The sequence below is a fragment of the Salvia hispanica genome, chromosome 2 (assembly GCF_029641045.1).
Source record: "Salvia hispanica isolate PSC_SH4W2 chromosome 2, Shi_PSC_v1, whole genome shotgun sequence".
Taxonomy (NCBI): Eukaryota; Viridiplantae; Streptophyta; class Magnoliopsida; order Lamiales; family Lamiaceae; genus Salvia; species Salvia hispanica.
Window position 1 is genome coordinate 63,350,067 of NC_142693.1, and position 19,304 is coordinate 63,369,370.

The 19,304-nt window shown below is 38.6% G+C and overlaps 1 protein-coding gene and 2 pseudogenes across 7 annotated transcripts; all 3 read right to left on the reverse strand.

The window, feature by feature from the left end:
- Nucleotides 1-1,016: 1,016 nt before the first annotated feature.
- LOC148932884 (disease resistance protein RGA2-like) lies at nt 1,017-6,568 on the reverse strand. Its single transcript, XM_089065274.1, has 5 exons — nt 5,510-6,568; nt 4,856-5,428; nt 2,982-3,067; nt 2,136-2,289; nt 1,017-1,136 (listed from the first exon to the last, which is right to left on the reverse strand). Exons 1-5 carry the CDS (start codon nt 6,566-6,568, stop codon nt 1,017-1,019), a joined length of 1,992 nt encoding a protein of 663 aa, XP_088921400.1.
- Nucleotides 6,569-9,291: 2,723 nt separating this feature from the next.
- LOC125200009 (disease resistance protein RGA2 pseudogene) lies at nt 9,292-17,315 on the reverse strand (annotated as a pseudogene). Of its 6 annotated transcripts, none has more exons than XR_016135628.1 (5): nt 10,710-14,131; nt 10,543-10,596; nt 10,320-10,422; nt 10,049-10,119; nt 9,292-9,418 (listed from the first exon to the last, which is right to left on the reverse strand). The product of XR_016135628.1 is annotated as a disease resistance protein RGA2 pseudogene, transcript variant X4 (transcript). The 6 variants fall into 6 exon arrangements; XR_016135630.1 differs by lacking the exons at nt 9,292-9,418; nt 10,320-10,422 and adding exons at nt 14,718-14,793; nt 15,962-17,315 and having other exon boundaries at nt 9,825-10,119; nt 10,710-14,006; XR_016135629.1 differs by lacking the exons at nt 9,292-9,418; nt 10,320-10,422 and adding exons at nt 14,718-14,801; nt 15,962-17,315 and having other exon boundaries at nt 9,825-10,119; nt 10,710-14,006.
- LOC125200715 (disease resistance protein RGA2 pseudogene) lies at nt 17,313-19,301 on the reverse strand (annotated as a pseudogene).
- Nucleotides 19,302-19,304: the final 3 nt, after the last annotated feature.

Consider the following 19,304-nt stretch of genomic DNA (forward strand, 5'->3'; position numbering starts at 1 on the left):
GCTTGTTGAGCCGTTTCATTATTCACTCATCTCTCTCTCTCTACTCTGGTGTGACTCAGAGCATCTCTCTCTTCTCTTCTCTCTTCTCCGGTGATCTTCCGGCCTTCTCTTGGTGATCTTTCATGGTTCTTTGAGTGTAAGATCTTGTGTGAGTGCTGGTGTGAAGCAATCTCTTCGATTGCTTAGTTCTGGAGAAGTGTTAGGGTTTGTGAGAATTTTGTAGTTCGTGAAGTGGAGGATTTGTTCGGTGGATCTTGATCTGGTGTGAGGGGCTTTCACGGTGGAGGTATTGGTGGTCTGAGGGTTAACTCTATCCAATCCCTTGATGCTCCCTTGGATCTAAGTTCTGGAAGAATAGATCAGTGTTGATTGCGGCGGGTTCTGAGCCAAGTTTCTCGGATCTCTTGTTCTTACTCTTTGGTGTTCAGTGGATAACTTGTGTTTAGATCCGAGAGGATCTCTCTTAGTTTTACTAACTCGTTTCTTGAGTGTGCAGGTGCAATTGAGTACGATTGAAGTTGGAATTATAACTTCAAGACCTTGCAATCGTTAGAACTAGATTGGTAGCAATCTTAGTTTGTATTACTTGTGTAAATCAGCCGCGTGGGTGAGAGTTTGGCTGAGCTCTCTTGTACAAGAACAAAGAGGTCTCGGTAATTAGTGAATCTAGACTAATCTAATCCCTACATGTTGTTTAATGTGTCATGTATTGTGATCCAGCCCTTTCAAGACAATTAATGAAGACGCATGGAGTATTATATTTTCATCTAATCACATTGTCCAGCCCTTCAAGAAATTCAGGGTTAAAATCAGCACTAAAAATGAATTGTCTATACATCTATTGACGATTTTCACTCATTTGCTATAATTCCCAATAAGTAATCCGTACACATAACTTAGAATGTAACTTAGCATATAACTTACCACATAACTTAGCATTCTCATATCACAATACATGATACATTAAACAACAAAATTGTCTCACTTCTCAAGCCTACCCACTATTTTCTATCACCCTAAGGCATGCTCCTACAGTTCAAAGTGCAATCATGGCCACCACTTGGGTAGAGGACATAAGAGAGGCTCACCCTTGTAGCTAATATCTTCTCTTGAACTCTAAGCCCAAACTCGACCTCCTACCAACAATTATGAGCGAAGTTATCCAACATATCCAACAAACAATTGTAGCTCAATCGCGAACCGCACATAAGAGGCACCCGGTGCAGCCTATTCACCAGTGCTGGAAATCATTTTGGGAATCAGCTTGTTCGGAAAGCTTTCTATCACCAAAGAGGCATCCTGATGGAGAGAGTTCGATTATTCGTTTATTTCAGTCCAATCACAATCAGCAACCTCGTTTCTTAAGTAGTTCCTTTCTGAAATTCGACAATCCAGACCTACATTAATAGCCATCGGTAGACTTGGCTTCATAAAACATATCATCACCAAGTCCAATCACACTAACAGGGTACCTACAGCATCGACACTCGAATCTCAATAGGACTTCGGTGATTGCACCTTAGCTTACTAGTCGAAAAAGTTCCAGCTCCATCGCCTAACTAACTTGCCAAAGAGACATAAGCATAATATATGCATCTTTGCGTCTCCACCAAGGTTTGAGCAATTTTTTTTTTTTTTTTGTATCTTGAATAGTTGAATATCTTCCGAACCTTTAATTATTTTTTAGTACATCCTTAGATTAGGAGATATAAATTTTTGAAATGAGCCACAAAACAGACCAAATTTGTGGAAATCCAGTTTCCGAATCCTAACTCTAATTTTGTCCAACATTGAAGGCCAGTAACCTCTTTGCTCAAGCTCCGTTCTCTGTCCGCTTCAAACTGGGGACCGAACCTTGTTATCTAGTTTCTGAAGCATCCAGTTTGTGGAAATAGGCCTGTGTATGCGTGTCCTTGAATATAGCCGAGCACCCAAAGGATTTTGGAAACCTTGTGAACCCAACTTTGAGAAGGCATAGATCCCTCATCTGAACTCCTAATAATGAACCTTTGGCTTGCCAATATCTGCCAACATCTTGATGAGTGGCCTTTAAGGCTAACCCTTCATTCCCCTTCGAAGTGAGCTTGGAGAGGTGGGCTGGGGGCGTATGCATACACAGATATTCACGAGCATACATAGTGATAATCATCATCACTTCGCCATTTTACATCAACCATGCATGCTGAAGTTGGAACTGGCAGGAACAACAACAACAATGATGTAATAAGATATTTCTTTGCTGCCGCCACTTCAATATTGGCACTGCTGACAACCTTAATGGCCATGACCCTGACCAAGACATTCAAGGAATTGAATTGAAAACGTTGGAAACAAAAGAAATGTTGTACATGGAACAGAGGAAGTATTAAGCACACTAGCAGGGGACCTAATATCCTCCTCAGTCCCTTTTGTAGAATCCGGAATGATATAAACTAATACTCAATGTCAATACGACTTTGCTGGTATCTCTTTCTCGCGCGAGCTCTTCCCCTTTCTCGTCACACTAGCCAAAGGCAATAGCTGAGGTTGACAACAGAAGATGATGGCACACCAAACTCGTAGTAAACACCATAACAGCAATACATCAGCTAAGATCTTCCGAAAATCAGAAACACTTAGTTGTGAAGTATATACACATCAGAAACATCAAACATGAATATTCTTGCCATGCCATATCTTGTCTACAAAATGGCATCAACACTTAGTCACACTAGCCAAAGGCAATAAGCTAAGGTCGACAATGAAATAGGATGACACATCAACATCATAGTAAAGACTATGATATATTGGGAAGCAACTTAAACACTTTCAGAATTCTCATCAAACGACAATAAACTCCGAAATTTCAGCTTACTAGTCGAAAAGTTCCAACTTCATCGCCTAACTAACGTGCCAAAGAGACATAAGTATACATCTGTATTGGCTCGGAAAGAGAGGGGAAGGCCCAAATCATTCATTTCTGTGGCTAGCTCAACATCTACCTCTTCGGGCACCGAACAGAGTCCTGAACATCATCAAACATCAAACAATCATTCTCCAACACCAATATCAGATACATTACAAAAAACTTCAAGAATGCCAAGAAAAAACACAGAAACAGATTCAGATTCAGAAGGAAACCCCACAAACTGACAATGGATTATTGAACACAAGATAATTCCGCAAATTCACTAGAACCCTCATCCCTATTGGGTAAAAAATTCCAAAATTTGCAATTATCCATTAATTACTCGCACAAAACACACACACATATATAGACCGAGGAAGCTGACCACAAGTGAACTGTGGTGAGCTGAAAAAGTTGTCCAAGAGCTTCTAAAGAGAAATCCTATATTCTTGAAACTGGATGTTCTGGTAAAAACTAAGGACTTGAAATGGTTTTTGTGCTAAATCATTTCGAAAGAAATTTTGTAGTAATCTAAAATCATTTTTTAGAAATAAATGAAATGCTATTCTAAGCCCCAAGGAGATCTAATACAATTCAGTTTTAATAAAAAATCTTTTATTTCTATTTGGAGTAACAAAATTTAAATTCTATGTATTTTAATAACGGCTCGTATATATTTCAAAAAAATATTGTTCTTAAACTCAAAGTTCAAGAAATTAAATTTAAGCTACTGTTCTTGAAGTGTTATGAGCAACACAGTCAAGGCTTGCATATTTTGAGGTGAGGTTCATTAAGAATATCACCAACATATTTCTTCTGAGAATGGATATACCATGAAAGTAAAGATCCATCATATCAAATTACAGCAGCATGGATTGTTTTGAACTTCTCAAACATGGCAGCATCATGCCTTGTACATATGAAATCATCCAAGTGTGAGCACACAAAATACATCATGAACATGAAAAGTGCATATAAATGATGAAAATATGTTAAGGCTTGGCAGAAATAGGCATATAAGGACATCTTCTACTTATCTAACTTATCAGCCATTTTCGAAACACATAATTGAACAATAGTAGACTCTGTTTCAGCTTACTAGTCGAAAAGTTCCAACTCGATCGCCTAACTAACATGCTAAAGAGACATACTGAACTGAAGATGCATACCTCTTTATTGGCTCTACAATCTACATCTATGTCTTCGGGCTCCGAACAGATTCAGGACAGCAATTTAAAATACCACCAACATTGTAATAGGGTCAGTCTTTGCTTCCGCCAACACAACAATGCTTACACCATTAACGGCCATGATTCAGGTCTAGAAATGTATGACTCGATTGAATTTCAAACATTGGCAAACAGAATATGTAATTCTACCGAACACAGCACCTTAAGATAGCAAAGAAATAGATGAGTAGAAAAGAAGGTCTAATTAATGTACTTGCAAGATAACTCAGCAGAATAACAGCTAATCTCTAGACATTGTAGCAAAGAAATAGACAACTAGATATGAGTCAAGTAAAATCATTCAACAAACCTTCCCTTAAATTTGGTTCTCCAAGTAAAAACATCTAACTACAAGCACACAATCAAAATTTTGCCACCAAATACTTAAAAAAGTTGAGTAAAACAGAAATTCAGCCACATATTCTAAAACCTCTAAATCAGAAATTCAGCCACACTCAAAGCTGTACTACTTCGTGCCAACTTTCCAAAGTTCCTCCAACACTACAAAAAATAAAGAAACAGACAAAAATAAGAGTTAGTATATTGTACTAAGTAAATAAAAAAGTAAAATAAAGAAGAATACCTTGAAATACAATTACTCACCATCTTTGTAATCTTCTTCCAATGTTGTTTCTGTTACATCTTCTTAATCTTGAAGAATGATGTCACTTGAACACATTTACATAAAATCAAACAAAAAATAGTTGAGTTATTTTGGAGAAATATCGATTCTGCGAACATGGGAAATCTTGTGCCAATCCTCACCGCTTCTTTTCTGACATCGCCTTCCCAGCTCTGGGCATCCACTGATGCTTAGAACTTTCAGATTTGGCAGAGGTGGAATCGATATAACCTTTGGGCAGTGTACAACAAAGAGTGAATCAAGAGATGGTAGCTGATCCGGGAGTGTTTCGAGCTCAGGAAGATCACATAGGTATAGCAAAGTGAGCTGCTGAAAAGCTTGAGGCAAGTGCGTCATCTTGGGTAGATCATGTAACACAAGATACTCAAGATTATGAAGATGTTTAATATCCTCTGGAAGCTCTACAAACTCTTGGCAATCCCATATCTGGAGGAATTCCAGAGCAGTAAGGTGCCCCAACATCCCTTCGGGTAAACATCTCATTGTCTGACAACTATCCAGGCATAATCGTGTAAGCTCTTTTAAGGATTGCATAACTTCTCTTGTCACAGAAATCTCTTTTGCTCCTGTAATTGTCAGTGATTGGAGCTTACTGAATTTTGCCAGTGTTTCTACTGGAAAACAAGTCAGGCTCTCCTCAATTTCCAGATTGAGACTCCTAGGAATGTCCTGCTCAGATAATAAACCCAAAGTTGAGCTACTGCATCTTAGTTCCTCCAACTTTTGAAGGGATGATAGTGGTCACAGTACTAATGAATAACAACGCTCAATCAACAGAGTTTCGAGATTTGGGAATGCTTCTTTACTCTCATGCTCTTTTGAGAGTCCCTTGAGATTTGGTAGATTAGTGAAACACAATTTTTTCAAAGCAATGAACTGTATCTTTACTGGGTGTCCACACACAACTTCTTTTTCAATAATATACTCCACCCCCACATTCATTAAATACAACTTCTCAAGATGTGGTAACTCTCCAAGTTTTGGAAAACGCCTAATATTTTCGCAATCGGTTATATAAATCTCAACTATTTTTCTCAGCGTTGAACTTTCCATCCATCGTGGAAGATATCTACCACTGAAGCCTTTTATAGAAACACAGTAAAGGTTGGGGTGAGGTTCAAGTGCTTCCAACACCCTTTCATCTACTTCCTCCTCTAGCTTGGATAGGTCATTTCTTTCCCATGACAAACTCAACTCCCGAAGATTGTTTTTCTCTACAATCTTTGCTTTCTTTGCATCCATATGGTCTTTTGCTCTCTCCAGATGCCTAATATGAAGCCTTCCACTGAGCTTCAAACATTCCAATTCCTCAAGTCTGTTATCTCTCTTGAGACCCACAACAAATAGACTCAATGTTTTTAGGCCATTTAACTCTCTCATTTTAGATGGCATCTCACACAACGAGTTGCAGCCATACAGACCTAGATGTTGGAGATTACATAAAGATGTGAACTTCTTAGGTAAAGCCACAAGCCTATCACAGTTATCCAAGTTGAGGATTTGCAAATTCCAAAGAGTACATAACGAGCTAGGGAGAATACGAAATTTGGAAAAGGACAAATTCAAGTAGCGCAGATGTTGAAGATTGCCAATGGAAGGAGGCAAATCTTTTATTGCTTGTGCTATTAATACTCCAAGTGCCGTTAGCGATTTCAGATTTGGCAGCACTGGAATCGATACAATCTTTGGGAAATCCTTAACAAAGAGCATACTAAGTGATCGTAGTTGATCTGGGATTGATTCCAGCTCTGGAAGATCCTCTACGTGTAGATTAGTGAGGTGCTGAAAAGCTTGAGGCAAGTCCGTCATCTTGGGGTGCATAACCACGTCGTATTCTATGTACTATTCACACAGTGTATCTCTTTCCACATGGCGCCTACCACGGCCCAGTCTGTGTCCTTCGCAAGCATTGTCTCTTCACCATCTCCAGCGCCTGCTAGCATCAACAGAAAGTTATGAGAAGATCCTCGTTTCGCATGGGGATTACTGTAAGCTAGATAATTATACGAAGATATTATTAGCTCCCTTCCGGGATAATGTAAAGTCAAGGTCCCTATCGTTGAACCGGATTCATCCAGTTTTCAGTAATATATGTATCTAGTAATATATGTGTCTAGTATGTCCCTAACTTGCTAACTCATCACCGCAGTGTATTAAAAATGTCAACACGATGACATTAAAATGTCAACAAATAATTTTTTTGAACTTCAATATAATGTGTTGATATTATGTGTTGACATTTTGATGTCACCGTGTTAACATATTTAATACACTATATTGATGAGTTAGGAGAGTTAGCAATTTAATTAGTTAGCAATATAACGCACTCCCTTCCTAGTTTATGTATGACTAATTGGGTCCTTAGATTGGGAGATACATACAGACCAAATTCGTGGAAGTTCAACTCCTAAATCCTAACTCTAATTTTCTCAAACTTTGAAGGTCCATAGCTTGTTATCTAGTTTCTGAAGTCTCCACTAGAGCCCCTACCATAGCTTGGGATAGGCCTCTGTATGCATGGCTAAACAGTGCCTATAAGTCAAATTTTATAAATTGATCCTGCTTAGGATAATATTTCCAACAACCCAACTTCGAACGACCTAAGTATTGGCACCGGTGAAGACCTCAAGGGCCATGGCTCAGGCCAAAGAACCCGAGACATTCAAGGGATTGAAATTTAGACATTGGCAACGAAAATGTTCTACAGAGGGTGTCGCATCGGAGGAAGAGGCGAACTTAATACCCATGTTGCCTTTGATGTGTGAAATCAAGGAGATTTCTTATGCAAGGAATACAAGCACATAGACCTGGAAGGATTTATGGTAGCCACTAGACAAGAAGAATCGTGTTTGTATGCAATGGCGGATCCAGGAGTTGAATATCGTGGGGTCGGAAAAAATATAATACTCGCTCCGTTCACAAAAAATAATCTCATTTGTGAACAACACTGGTTTTACCGATAAATTGATAGAATGAGAGAGATGGGTGAAAAAGTAGATAAAGTATGAGAGGAAATGAAAAAAAGTAAGAGAAACAAAGGAGAGAATATAGATAGAGTATGAAAGAAAGTTTTCATTTTGAAACGAAACTATTTTTTATGGACATCCTAAAATTGCAAAATGAAACTATTTTTCATGGACAAATGGAGTATTAAATTAATAAATTTTTTAAAATACGTTGTATTTATATTTTATATGCTGTAAATGAGTAATTTTTTCTATAACATCAAATATTTAGAAAATTAACTTTTTTTTTAAATAATTCAAATATGAACAATAAGGCTGAATGTGAAATTATACTAACAAAAACTAGAAAAAATTAAGAAATACCACTATATTATTATTATTAAAGTCTGTGTTCAATTTAAATAATTAATTAGTTGAAATTGATTATACAAAATTGATTAATGTGAAAATTGTTGTAAAGATATACTCCCTCCGTCCCAAGGAAGATGACTCCTTTCTTGGGCGGCACGGGATTTTATGCAGTTATATTTTGTGTGTTAAGAGGAGAGAGTAAAGTAAGAAAGAGGGAATAAAGTAGAGATAAAGATGTTTCTATTTTAAGTAATTAGCCATCTTGATTGGGACAAACCAAAAAGGAAAGTGGGTTATCTTCAATGAGACGGAGGGAGTATCAGTAAAATTTTAATACTACAGTTAGTATTTTTCAAATTAGTAGAGTAGGGATGTGTCAATTTTTTATGGTGCCACCTATGTTTTTTTATGTAAATTAATGCTTATAGGAACTTCTCTCTCCTACCAACTACCCCCCCCCTCTCCTCTCACTACAACAAACCCGTATCTCTCCTTCGAAAACAAAGCTGAAAAAGCCTCTCTCCCATTCTTCATTCTCGCCTTCTCGGTCGCCACACCTCCATCAGCGCGCGATGCTGCTGCTACATCGTAGTTCCTCCCCATCTCTTGCTAACCTTGTCATCAATTCTCTCTGAGTGGGGTAAAAGGGCGGAGGAGCGGACGCCGTAGGGTCGAAGGCAAACTTTCCGACAGCTGTCCAGGGGCGATGGTGGGGTCGGCCGACCCCACTCGACCCCACCTGGATCCGCCGATGTTTGTATGAAGAAGAAGGTAATCTCAAAGTGCATAAAAACACATAAAACACTTATTTTGAAGCATATATTCATCATAAACATCAATAGTGCATATTCTGTACATTTCATAAACACTGGAAATGATGAAAATATGTTAAGACTTAAGACCTGGCAGAAACAGGCAAATAAGGACATCTTGTACTTACGTAACTTATCAATCAAGAACTTAAAGATCAAAAATAGTTAAATTATATAGGAGAACAAGTGGGCAATTTTGTGCCAATCCTCTCTGCTTCCTCTCTGATATCGCCTTTCCAGTTGTGGGCAACCAGTGACTGTTAGCTCTTTAAAATTTGGCAGAGCTGGAATAGTTACAACCTTTGGGCAGTCTGTAACTTTGAGTGTATTAAGAGACAGTAGCTGATCTGGGACTGATTCCAGCTCTGGATTATCCTCTAACACGAGCCAAGTGAGGTGCTGAAAGGCTTGAGGCAAGCGCGTCATCTTGGGAAGACTCTCTAACACAAGCCCATCAAGATTATGGAGATGTTTAATATCCTCTGGCAGCCAAAGGCATTAGTTGGAGATGTTCCAACTCCATCGCCTAACTAACATGCCAAAGAGACATAAGCATACCTCTTCATTGGCTCGGAAAGAGAGGGGAAGGCTCCAATCATTCATTTATTTGGCTAGCTCGGAAAGTGGATTGTAGTAATCTAAAATCTTTTAAAACAATAAAATGCAATGCGATGCTCAATCAAATCAATTTAATCTAAAATCTTTTATTGTTATACAGAGTTATAACAATTGTGAATAATACTCTCTATATTTTCTGAATTGAATAATTCGAGGTGAGATTTAATTCGATACGTATAGTGGTAAATCAGTGGTAAGTGTCACATAAATGTTAAAAGAGTTCATTTTGTATGTTAAAACATACTAAGAAAAATGTTCATAAGATCTTGAAAGAAGGCAGCAAAAACAGAAAACAGTAACTCACAAACAATGCAAGTATACAAATAAACTGTAATCTATTCTATGTCAACACTAACATTACAAACACAACACACACTCCACACAAATAAACACAACCGCTATTCTGCCAACAAGTCCGGTAGTAGTACGGGCGATATTTTTTATTTTGTTCATTTTGATTATTATTTATCGAATTAGACGTTCGAAAGGCCGTCCTGTATGTACTACTTACATAGACGTATCACGTTCCACAAGGCACTTACCACGGCCCAGTCTATGTCCTTCTCAAGAACTGTATATTCACCCCAATCTGATATTTCGCCTTCTCAAGCGCCTGCCAACATCGAACAAAAAGATTATGAGAACTGCTTGGTTTAGATGGCCGGAGAAGGGGTTCATTATTTCATCCCACCAGCAATGCCTTGCGTGAGGAGTACATAAATTGCAATTATCATAAACACAACGGAGGAGATCTCTCAACAAGTGACATTTCACATCAAATATGTAAAACAAAATTTTAATTAAGCATATCACCGGTTCTTCTGAGAAATTAATACACCATGGAAGTAAAGATCCATCATATCAAATTCCAGCACCATGGATTGCTTTAAATTTCTCATACAGAGAAGCATCATTCCTAGTATATACGAAATCATCCAAGTAAGCATACAACAAGAATGATCTTGCCACAAAATGCTTTAAAAAGTTGAGAAACACAAAAAGTCACCCACAAATTGTAAGACACTTGCATTCGAACCTGTACTTGCTTCGCCCCCTAACATTATGCCAATCTTCCGAAGTTCCACCAACACTGTGAAAAATAAAGAAATAAACAAGAATAAGAGTAAGTTTATCTTATACTCCTATAAACAAAAACAAAGGAAAAAAAGTTAATGAATAATACATTGAAATAGAATTACTCACCGACTTCATAGACTTTCTCCAAAGCTATTTCTGGTGCACCATCTTCATCTTGAAGACAAAGTATTAAAACCATAGTCAAGCTTGATTTGTTTTACAAAAAATAGTTTAGTTATTGTGAAGAAATACTGATATGGCGAACGTGGGCAATCTTGTGCCAATCCTCTCCACTTCCTCTCCGATATCGCCTTTCCAGCTGTGGGCATCCAATGACTATTAGCACTTCCAGATTCGGCAGAGCTGGAATCGATACAACCTTTGGGCAACCTCCTACACCAAGCAAGGTAAGAGATGGTAGCTGATCTGGGATTGATTTCAGCTCAGGAAGAACCAATAAGTATAGATAAGTGAGCTGCTGAAAAGCTCGAGGCAAGCGCGTCATCTTGGGAAGAAACCATAACACAAGCATCGAAATATTATGGTGATGTTCAGTATCATCTGACAGCTCTACTAACTCTGGGCAATTCAATATATGGAGGGATTTCAGAGCAGTAAGGTGCTCCAACATCCCTTCAGGTAAAGATCTCATCGTCCAACAACTCCCTAGACTTAAACATGTAAGATCTTTTAAGACTTCTCTTGTCACAATGATCTCTTTTGCATCCGTAATGCTCAGTGATTGCAACTTACTGAACTTTGCCAGTGTTTCTAATGGGAAACATGTCAAGCTCTCCTCAATTTCCAAGGTGAGATCCCTAGGAATGTCGAGCTCAGATAATAAACCCAAAGTTGAGCTATGACATCTTAGTTCATCCAACTTTTGAAAGGATGAGAGTGGTTGCAGTATTAGTGAAGAGCAATGCTTAATGCTTAGAGTTTGAAGATTTGGGAATGCTTCTTCACTCTCATGCTCCTTTGAGAGTCCCTTAAGATTTGGGAGATCAGTTAAATACAATTCTTTCAACGCTAGGAACTGTATCTTTACTGGTTGTCCACTCCCAACTTCTTCTTCAATAATATACTCCACCCCCACATTCCTTATATACAGCTGTTGAAGATTAGGTAACTCTCCCAGTTTCGGAAAATGCCTAATATTTTCACAATCACTTATATTAATCGTAACTATTTTTCTCAGCGTTGAATTTGCCATCCAACTTGGAACATATCTACCACTAAAGCCTGTCATACAAAGAGATTCAAGATTAGGGTGAGGTTCAAGTGCTTCCAACACCCTTTCATCAACCTCCTTCTCTATCTTGGTTAAATCATTTCTTTCCCATGACAACCTCAACTCCTGAAGATGTTTTTTCATTGCAATCTTTGCTTTCTTTGCAACCATATGGTCTTTCACTCTCTCAAGATGCCTAATCTCAAGCCTTCCACTGAGCTTCAAGCATTCTAGTTCATCAAGTTGGTTACCTCTCTTCAGACCAACGACAAACGTGCTCAATGTTTTCAGGCCATTTAACTCTCTCATTTTAGATGGCATTTTACACAATGAGTTGCACTCCCACAAACATAGATGTTGGAGATTACGTAAGGATGTGAGCTTCTTAGGTAAAGCCACAAGTCTAACACAGTAATCCAAGTTGAGGGTTTGCAAATTCCAAAGAGTACATAACGAGTTAGGGAGAGTGCGAATTTTAGAACTAGACAAATTCAAGTATCGCAAATGTTTAAGATTGCTGATGGAAGGAGGCAAATCGTCTATTGCATTACGAGGTGCATTTAACACTCTTAAACTTGTGAGATCTAAAATAGAAGTAAGGTCCATATCTTGTTGAAAAGTTTTAGGAAACACAACTGTTTTTTGTTGAAAATTTACCTCGCGGATAGTTGATGCACTTGTGAGACCTCTTTCACTTTGTACTCCAGGAACTTTGTTCTCCATTATTGATTCTGCAAGATCATGAACGAGATCATGCATACCAATCTCGTTTGGGTATAACACATTTGTTTGTAGAAGAGATCGCAGTAGTAGCTCATTACATATTTGATTTCCAACATCTTCCACTTGAAGAGCCCCCTTTGATGAAATGTAGCCATGAGCCATCCATAGAAGGATCAGTTCTTCCTTTTCAATGTAATGGTCCTTAGGAAAGGATGCAAAATAAGCAAAGCATTGTCTTAGCTCCAACGGAAGATGATGATAACTCAATCTCAAAGCTGGCATTATCAAACTCTCCTCAGGCGACAACTTCCATATATCATTGTCTCTCACATATATCCATTCCTCTTCCTTTCTTTTAAACCGTAGAATTCCACCAAGTGTTGTAGCAGCCAGGGGCACTCCAGCACATTTATTCACGATCTGTTTCCCAATTATTTCCAGCTCTGGTGACACCTCTTCAACTGGTCCAAAGGCTCGCTGCCGTAGCAGCGCCCAACTGTGCTCATCTGACAGCCCCTCAAGGCAATAACATGGAAGAGTTGTCATTATATCAGCAACCTTCTTCTGGCGTGTGGTGACAACAACCGATGAACCGGCTGAGCCACATGATAAAATATCTCTCAACTCAAACCATTTATCCTGGTGGTCATTCCAAACATCATCCATCACAATCAAATACCTTTTATTGCTTAACAATTCCCAGAGGCGACGTTCAGTAGCATCCAAGTGCTGCAGATCCGTAGCTTTTTCATTCCCCGTGGCAGATTCAATCATTGCTTTCACCAAAGTTTTCATTTCAAAGTTATCAGAAACACAAACCCATATCCTTACATCGAAGTGTTCTTTCACCTGGGGATCGTTGAAGACTAGTCGAGTGAGAGTGGTCTTGCCAAGGCCGCCAACACCGATGATTGGCAGCACAGACATAGACATCTCCTGTTTCTCCTTCAAGTCATTTACCAATATCTTCACAATTTTGTCTTTATCTTCTTCCCTGCCAAGAATCTTATCAGACTCATTCAACAGGGAAGCCGTTTCGCGCGACGCAAGAGATACTTCTCTTGGCCTATGAACAGGCATCTCGCACAGATGAAACTTAGTGCGCTCCGCAGCAATGGCCTCCACTTTCTCGTTGACTTGCTTCATTCTCCTTGCAATTTTGTGGCAATACAAAATTTTCTTGAGGCTATAGCGACTGTATTTTGAATGAGAGTGGTCGAGTTTGGAGACTTCAGTGTTGCAGTCATCCAATACGTCATCAATCACATAAGCAATATCGTTGAGCTTCTGCAGCCAATTTCGAATTGGCTTGCTCTGGATTTGCTTGTCTTCGGCATCCTCCAACACAACTTGGATGGTGGTGAGAGTGCTGTAGAGCTTCTTCATCACCTCGTCGACGCCCAAGATCAGTCCGATCTCCCGGTTGATAAGAGATATCAGTTTGTTAAGAAGGAGTTGAAGAAATGCCTCTGCCATTATGGAACAATAAGAATTAACGATTCTTCTTCTGATAGACAAAGCAGATATGAGAAGGATGAATGTCAGAGGATGATGGTATATTGTATGTTTGTATTGTCACTTTGTATTTGCAAGAGTTGAATAATATGCCACCTTTCCTTGTCTTTTGTTCAATTATTCAAAAGTTAGTAATGGAATAATTACATGTAAATTAGTCGGTTTGTCTATATGTTAATCAAGATTTAATTGTTTAATGGGGTGATGATAAGATCGACTTCACCCTCTTAATACTTTTTCATCCCACTAAACATTTCGAACCACTCCCTAAGACTACCTTTTCTTTGTCTATTAAACTATGATGAGCGTAAATTTACATATCAGTGAATTTATATATTAATAACTTACACTTGAGAAACTTAGCTAAGATCTTATAAAAATAAGAAACACATAATTCAGAAGTACTATAATACATCATAAACAGCAAAACTGCATATTCTCTACTATAAACAGAGAAACTCCAGCTAAGTAATGAAAATATGTTAAGACTTGGCAGAAACAGGCATATAAGGACATCTTCTACCTATGTAAATTATCAACCGAGAACCGTAACACATAATCGAACAACAATATACTCCGTTTCAGCTTACTAGTCGAAAAGTTCCAACTCGATCACCGAACCAAGTAACCAGCATTCTAAACGGACAACAAACTACAGTGCCTACCTCATTATTGGCTCGGAATGAGAAAAGAAGGCCATCAAACTTCAAACATCTACGTCTTCGGGCACCAAACAGAATCCTGAACATCTTCAAACATCAAACAATCATACACCAACATTAATATCAGATAAACTACAAAAACTTCAAGAAAGCTAAGTGAAAACACAAAAACTTGGCATTAGTCCTTAATCATGCCTCTAGCAATCTTTATCATTGTTGACATGTTTGTGCATTTCACATAAACCAAACAGATTCACCACAGCACTTCAAAATACTACCAAGATCATAATTTTAGTTTAGCTTTATTTTTTCCGATTTTGAGCAAAAATCAAATTTATCAAAGACTGAAAACCAAACAGAACTCATAATGGACTATTGAACACTTCACTTGAATTGAGTAAAAATATCCAACTTTTGCAATCATCCATTAATTACACACAGATAGAGTGATAGAGAGAGAGCTTTTGCCGCCGGCGATTCATCTTCTTGAAACTGGAATTCATCTAAAGAGGACTTTGGTGTTTATCTTTTTTCATAGTAATGGAATTTGTTGCTCTCAAGGAGTTCTAGTTTAAACTAGATAATTAAATTACAACAACTAAATAGTATGTTGATGCAATTATGATATCCTTAAGTATAATTTAATTTAAGTTTGAACGTTTTTAATATAAACATTTAATTATCAAGCTGTATGATTTCTTATTTAATAGTAATTTATATTTAAAACATATCTTAAATAAATTATTCCCTCCGTCCACGAAAAATAAGGCACATTTGTCATTTTTGGTAGTCCATGAAAAATAGGGCACATTCAAAAAAGGAAAGTTTTTAAAACTTCTCTCTTACTTTTTTCCTTCTCTCTTACTAATAATATGTAATTTAAATAAAATATAGAGTGAAGAATATTCTATTGAATTGGAATCTTCGATGATGGAGTACAACAATATTATTTCACCCATAGGCATAGCTCAGCTTTCACACTCCAAAAAATCATCTAACTACAAGCACACAATAAAAATCTTGCCACCAAATACTTAAACACAGAAATTCAGCCACATATACTAAGACATTTGCATTTGACAATGCACACTCAAAGATGTACTACTTCGCCCCCTGCCACAATGCCAACTTTTCAAAGTTCCTCCAACACTATGAAATATAAAGAAATAAACAAGAACACTAGTCAGTATATTGTACTCCGTGTAAATAACAAATAAAGAAGAATACATTGAAATACAATTACTCACCATCTTTGTAATCTTTCTCCAATGCTGTTTTTGGTACATCTTCTTAATCTTGAAGAATGATGTGATCACTTGAACACAAATTACTGAAATCATATGTTGGCTCGACTTGTTTTACACAGAATCAACAAAAAATAGCTGAGTTAATTTGGATAAACAGTGATGCTGCGATCGTGGGCAATCTTGTGCCAATCCTCTCCACTTCCTCTCCGACATCGCCTTTCCAGTTGTGGGCATTCAATGACCCTTAGGTGTTTCAGATTTGGCAGATCAGGAATCGATACAACCTTTTGGGCAGCTCATAACATTGAGTGTATAGAGAGATGGTAGCTGATCTGGAAGTGATTCCAGCTTAGGAAGATCTTCAAGGTATAGAATAGAGAGGTGCTGAAAGGCTTGAGGCAAGCGTGTCAGCTTGTGAAGGCCATATAAATAGAGTTTCTTAAGATTTGGCAGATGTTTAATATCCTTTGGCAACTCATGTAATTCTGGGAAATTCCATATGTAGAGCTCCTTCAAAGCAGTAAGGTGCTGCGACATTCCTTCCGGTAAACATCTCATATGTAACTGGAGGAACTTAAGATTATGGAGATGTTTAATATCCTCAGGCAACTCTAGTAATTCTGGGCACTTCGATATGGTGAGGTTCTCCAAAGCAGTAAGGTGCAGCAGCATCCCTTCTAAACATCTCATTGTCCGACAACTTACTAACCATAAACTTGTAAGCTCTTTTAAGGCTTCCAGACCTTCTCTTGTCACGGAGATCTCTTTTGCATTCTCAATTGTCAATGAACGCATCTTACTAAACTTTTTCAGCGCTTCTATTGGGAAACATGCCAGGTTCTCTTCAACTTCGATTGACAGATTACTAGGAATGTCGTGCTCAGATAATAGAGCCAAATCTGAGCTTCTGCATGCTAGTTGCTTCAACTTTCCGAGGGACGAAAGTGATGGCAATACTAATGAAGAGCAACGCTTGATACTTAGGTTTTCCAGATTCGGGAATGCTTCTTTACTACTCTCTTGCTCCTTTGAGAGTCCCTTAAGATTTGGGAGATCAACTAAATCAAGACTTTCCAGAGCCACAAATTGTATCTTTACAGGGTGTCCACTCCCAACTTCTTCTTCAATAATATACTCCACCCCCACATTCTTTAAATCTAGCGTCCTAAGATGGGGTAACTCTCCCAATTTTGGAAAACGCCTAATATTTTCGCAATCAGTTATATCTATATGAACTATTTTTCTCTGCGTTGAATTTTCCATCCAACGTGGAAGATATCTACCACTGAAGCCTTGTATATAAAGAGATTCAAGATTGGGGTGAGGTTCAAGTGCTTCCAACACCATTTCATCAACTTCCTCCTTTATATAAATCATTTCTTTCCCATGACAAGCACAAGTCTCGAAGATTGTTTTTCTCTGCAATCTTTGATTTCTTAGCATCTATATTGTCTTTTACTCTCTCCAGATGCCTAATCTGAAGCCTTCCACTGATGTTCAAGCATTCCAGTTCCTCAAGTTTGTTATCTCTCTTGAGACCCACAACAAACATACTCAACGTTTTTAGACCATTTAACTCTCTCATTTTAGATGGCATCTCACACAACGAGTTGCACCCATGAAGACCTAGATGTTGGAGATTACGTAGAGATGTGAACTTCTTAGGTAAAGCCACAAGTCTATCACAGTAGTCCAAGTAGAGGATTTGCAAATTCCAAAGAGTACATAACGAGTTTGGGAGTGTGCGAATTTCTGAATAGGCCAAATTTAAGAATCGCAAATGTCTAAGATTGCCAATGGAAGGAGGCAAATCTTGTACTATGCTACGAGGGGCATTTAACACTCTTAAACTTGTGAACTCCAAGATGGAAGTAATGTTCATATCTTGCTGAAAAGATTTGGGAAACACAAGAGTTTTGTGTAGCAAATTTACCTCGCGGATAGTTGATGCACTTGCTAGATTTCTTTTACTTTGTACTCCGGGAACTTTATTCTCCATTATTGACTCTGCCAGATCATGAACGAGATCATGCATACCGATATTTTCATACTCATCTACTTGCAGAAGAGATCTAAGTAGTAGCTCATTACATATTTGATTTCCAACATCTTCTACTTGTAGAGCCCCCTTTGATGAAATGTAGCCATGAGCAATCCATAGAAGGATCAGTCGTCCCTTTTCAATGTAATGGTCCTTAGGAAAGGCTGCAAAGTAAGCAAAGCATTGCCTGAGTTCCAAGGGAAGATGATGATAACTCAACCTTAAAGCAGGCACTATCAAACTCTCTTCAGCCGACAACTTCCATATCTCACTATCTCTCACATGTATCCATTCCTCTTCTCTCCTATTAAACCGTAGGATTCCTCCAAGCGTTGTAGCAGCGAGGGGCACTCCAACACATTTCTTCATGATCTGTTTCCCAATTATGTCCAGCTGCAAAGACACCTCTTCATCTGCTTCGAAGGCGCACTGCCGCATCAGTGCCCAACAATGCTCATCCGACAACCCCTCGAGGCAATGACATGGAAGTGTTCTCATCATATCAACAACTTTTTTCTGACGCCTGGTAACGACAACGGATGAACCAGTTGAGCCACATAATAGAACATCTCTCAGCTCAAACCATTTATCCTGGTGGTCATTCCAAACATCATCCATCCCAATCAAATATCTTTTTCTGCTCAACAATTCCCAAAGTTGACGCTCTGCAGCATCCAAGTGTTGCAGATCCGAAGCTTTCACCAAAGTCTTCATCTCAAAATTATCTGAGACACAAACCCAAATCTTTAGATCAAAGTGCTCTTCCACCTGTGGATCATTGAAGACTAGTCGAGCGAGAGTGGTCTTCCCAAGGCCGCCAACGCCTAAGATCGGCAACACGGACATCTTCTTCTCCTCCTTCACATTATTCACTAACATCTTCACAATCTTGTCTTTATCTTCTTCCCTGCCATGAATCTTATCAGATTGGTTCAACACGGAAGCTGTCTCGCGTGAAACAAGAGCAGCTTCTCTTGGTCTATCAACAGGCATCTCACGCAGATGAAACTTAGCACGCTCCGCAACAACTGCCTCCACTTTCTCGTTGACTTGCTTCATCCTCCTTGCTATATTGTGGTGATACAATAATTTCTTGAGGCTGTAGCGGCTGAGTTTGGAAGGAGAGTGGTTGAGTTTGGAGACATGAGTGTTGCACTCATCCAAAATGTCATCAATCTCATAAGCAAGAGCGGTGAACTTCCGCAGCCAGTCTCGAATTGGCTTGCTCTGGATTTGCTTGTCTTCGGCATCCTCCAACACAGCTTGGATGGTGGTGAGAGTGCTGCAGAGCTTCTTCATCTC

What these genes read in the sequence shown, in the direction of transcription:
- LOC148932884 (XM_089065274.1), bottom strand. Translation starts at nt 6,568, where the DNA reads ATGACGGACTTGCCTCAAGCTTTTCAGCACCTCACTAATCTACACGTA. An exon ending in ATTGGCACAAGATTTCCCAT is followed by an intron (nt 3,068 to 4,855) that starts GTTCGCAGAATC and finishes GCATTCTTGAAG; the next exon opens with TTTTTTGTAATGTATCTGAT. An exon ending in TCTGTTCGGTGCCCGAAGAG is followed by an intron (nt 2,290 to 2,981) that starts GTAGATGTTGAG and finishes TGTCTTGGTCAG; the next exon opens with GGTCATGGCCATTAAGGTTG.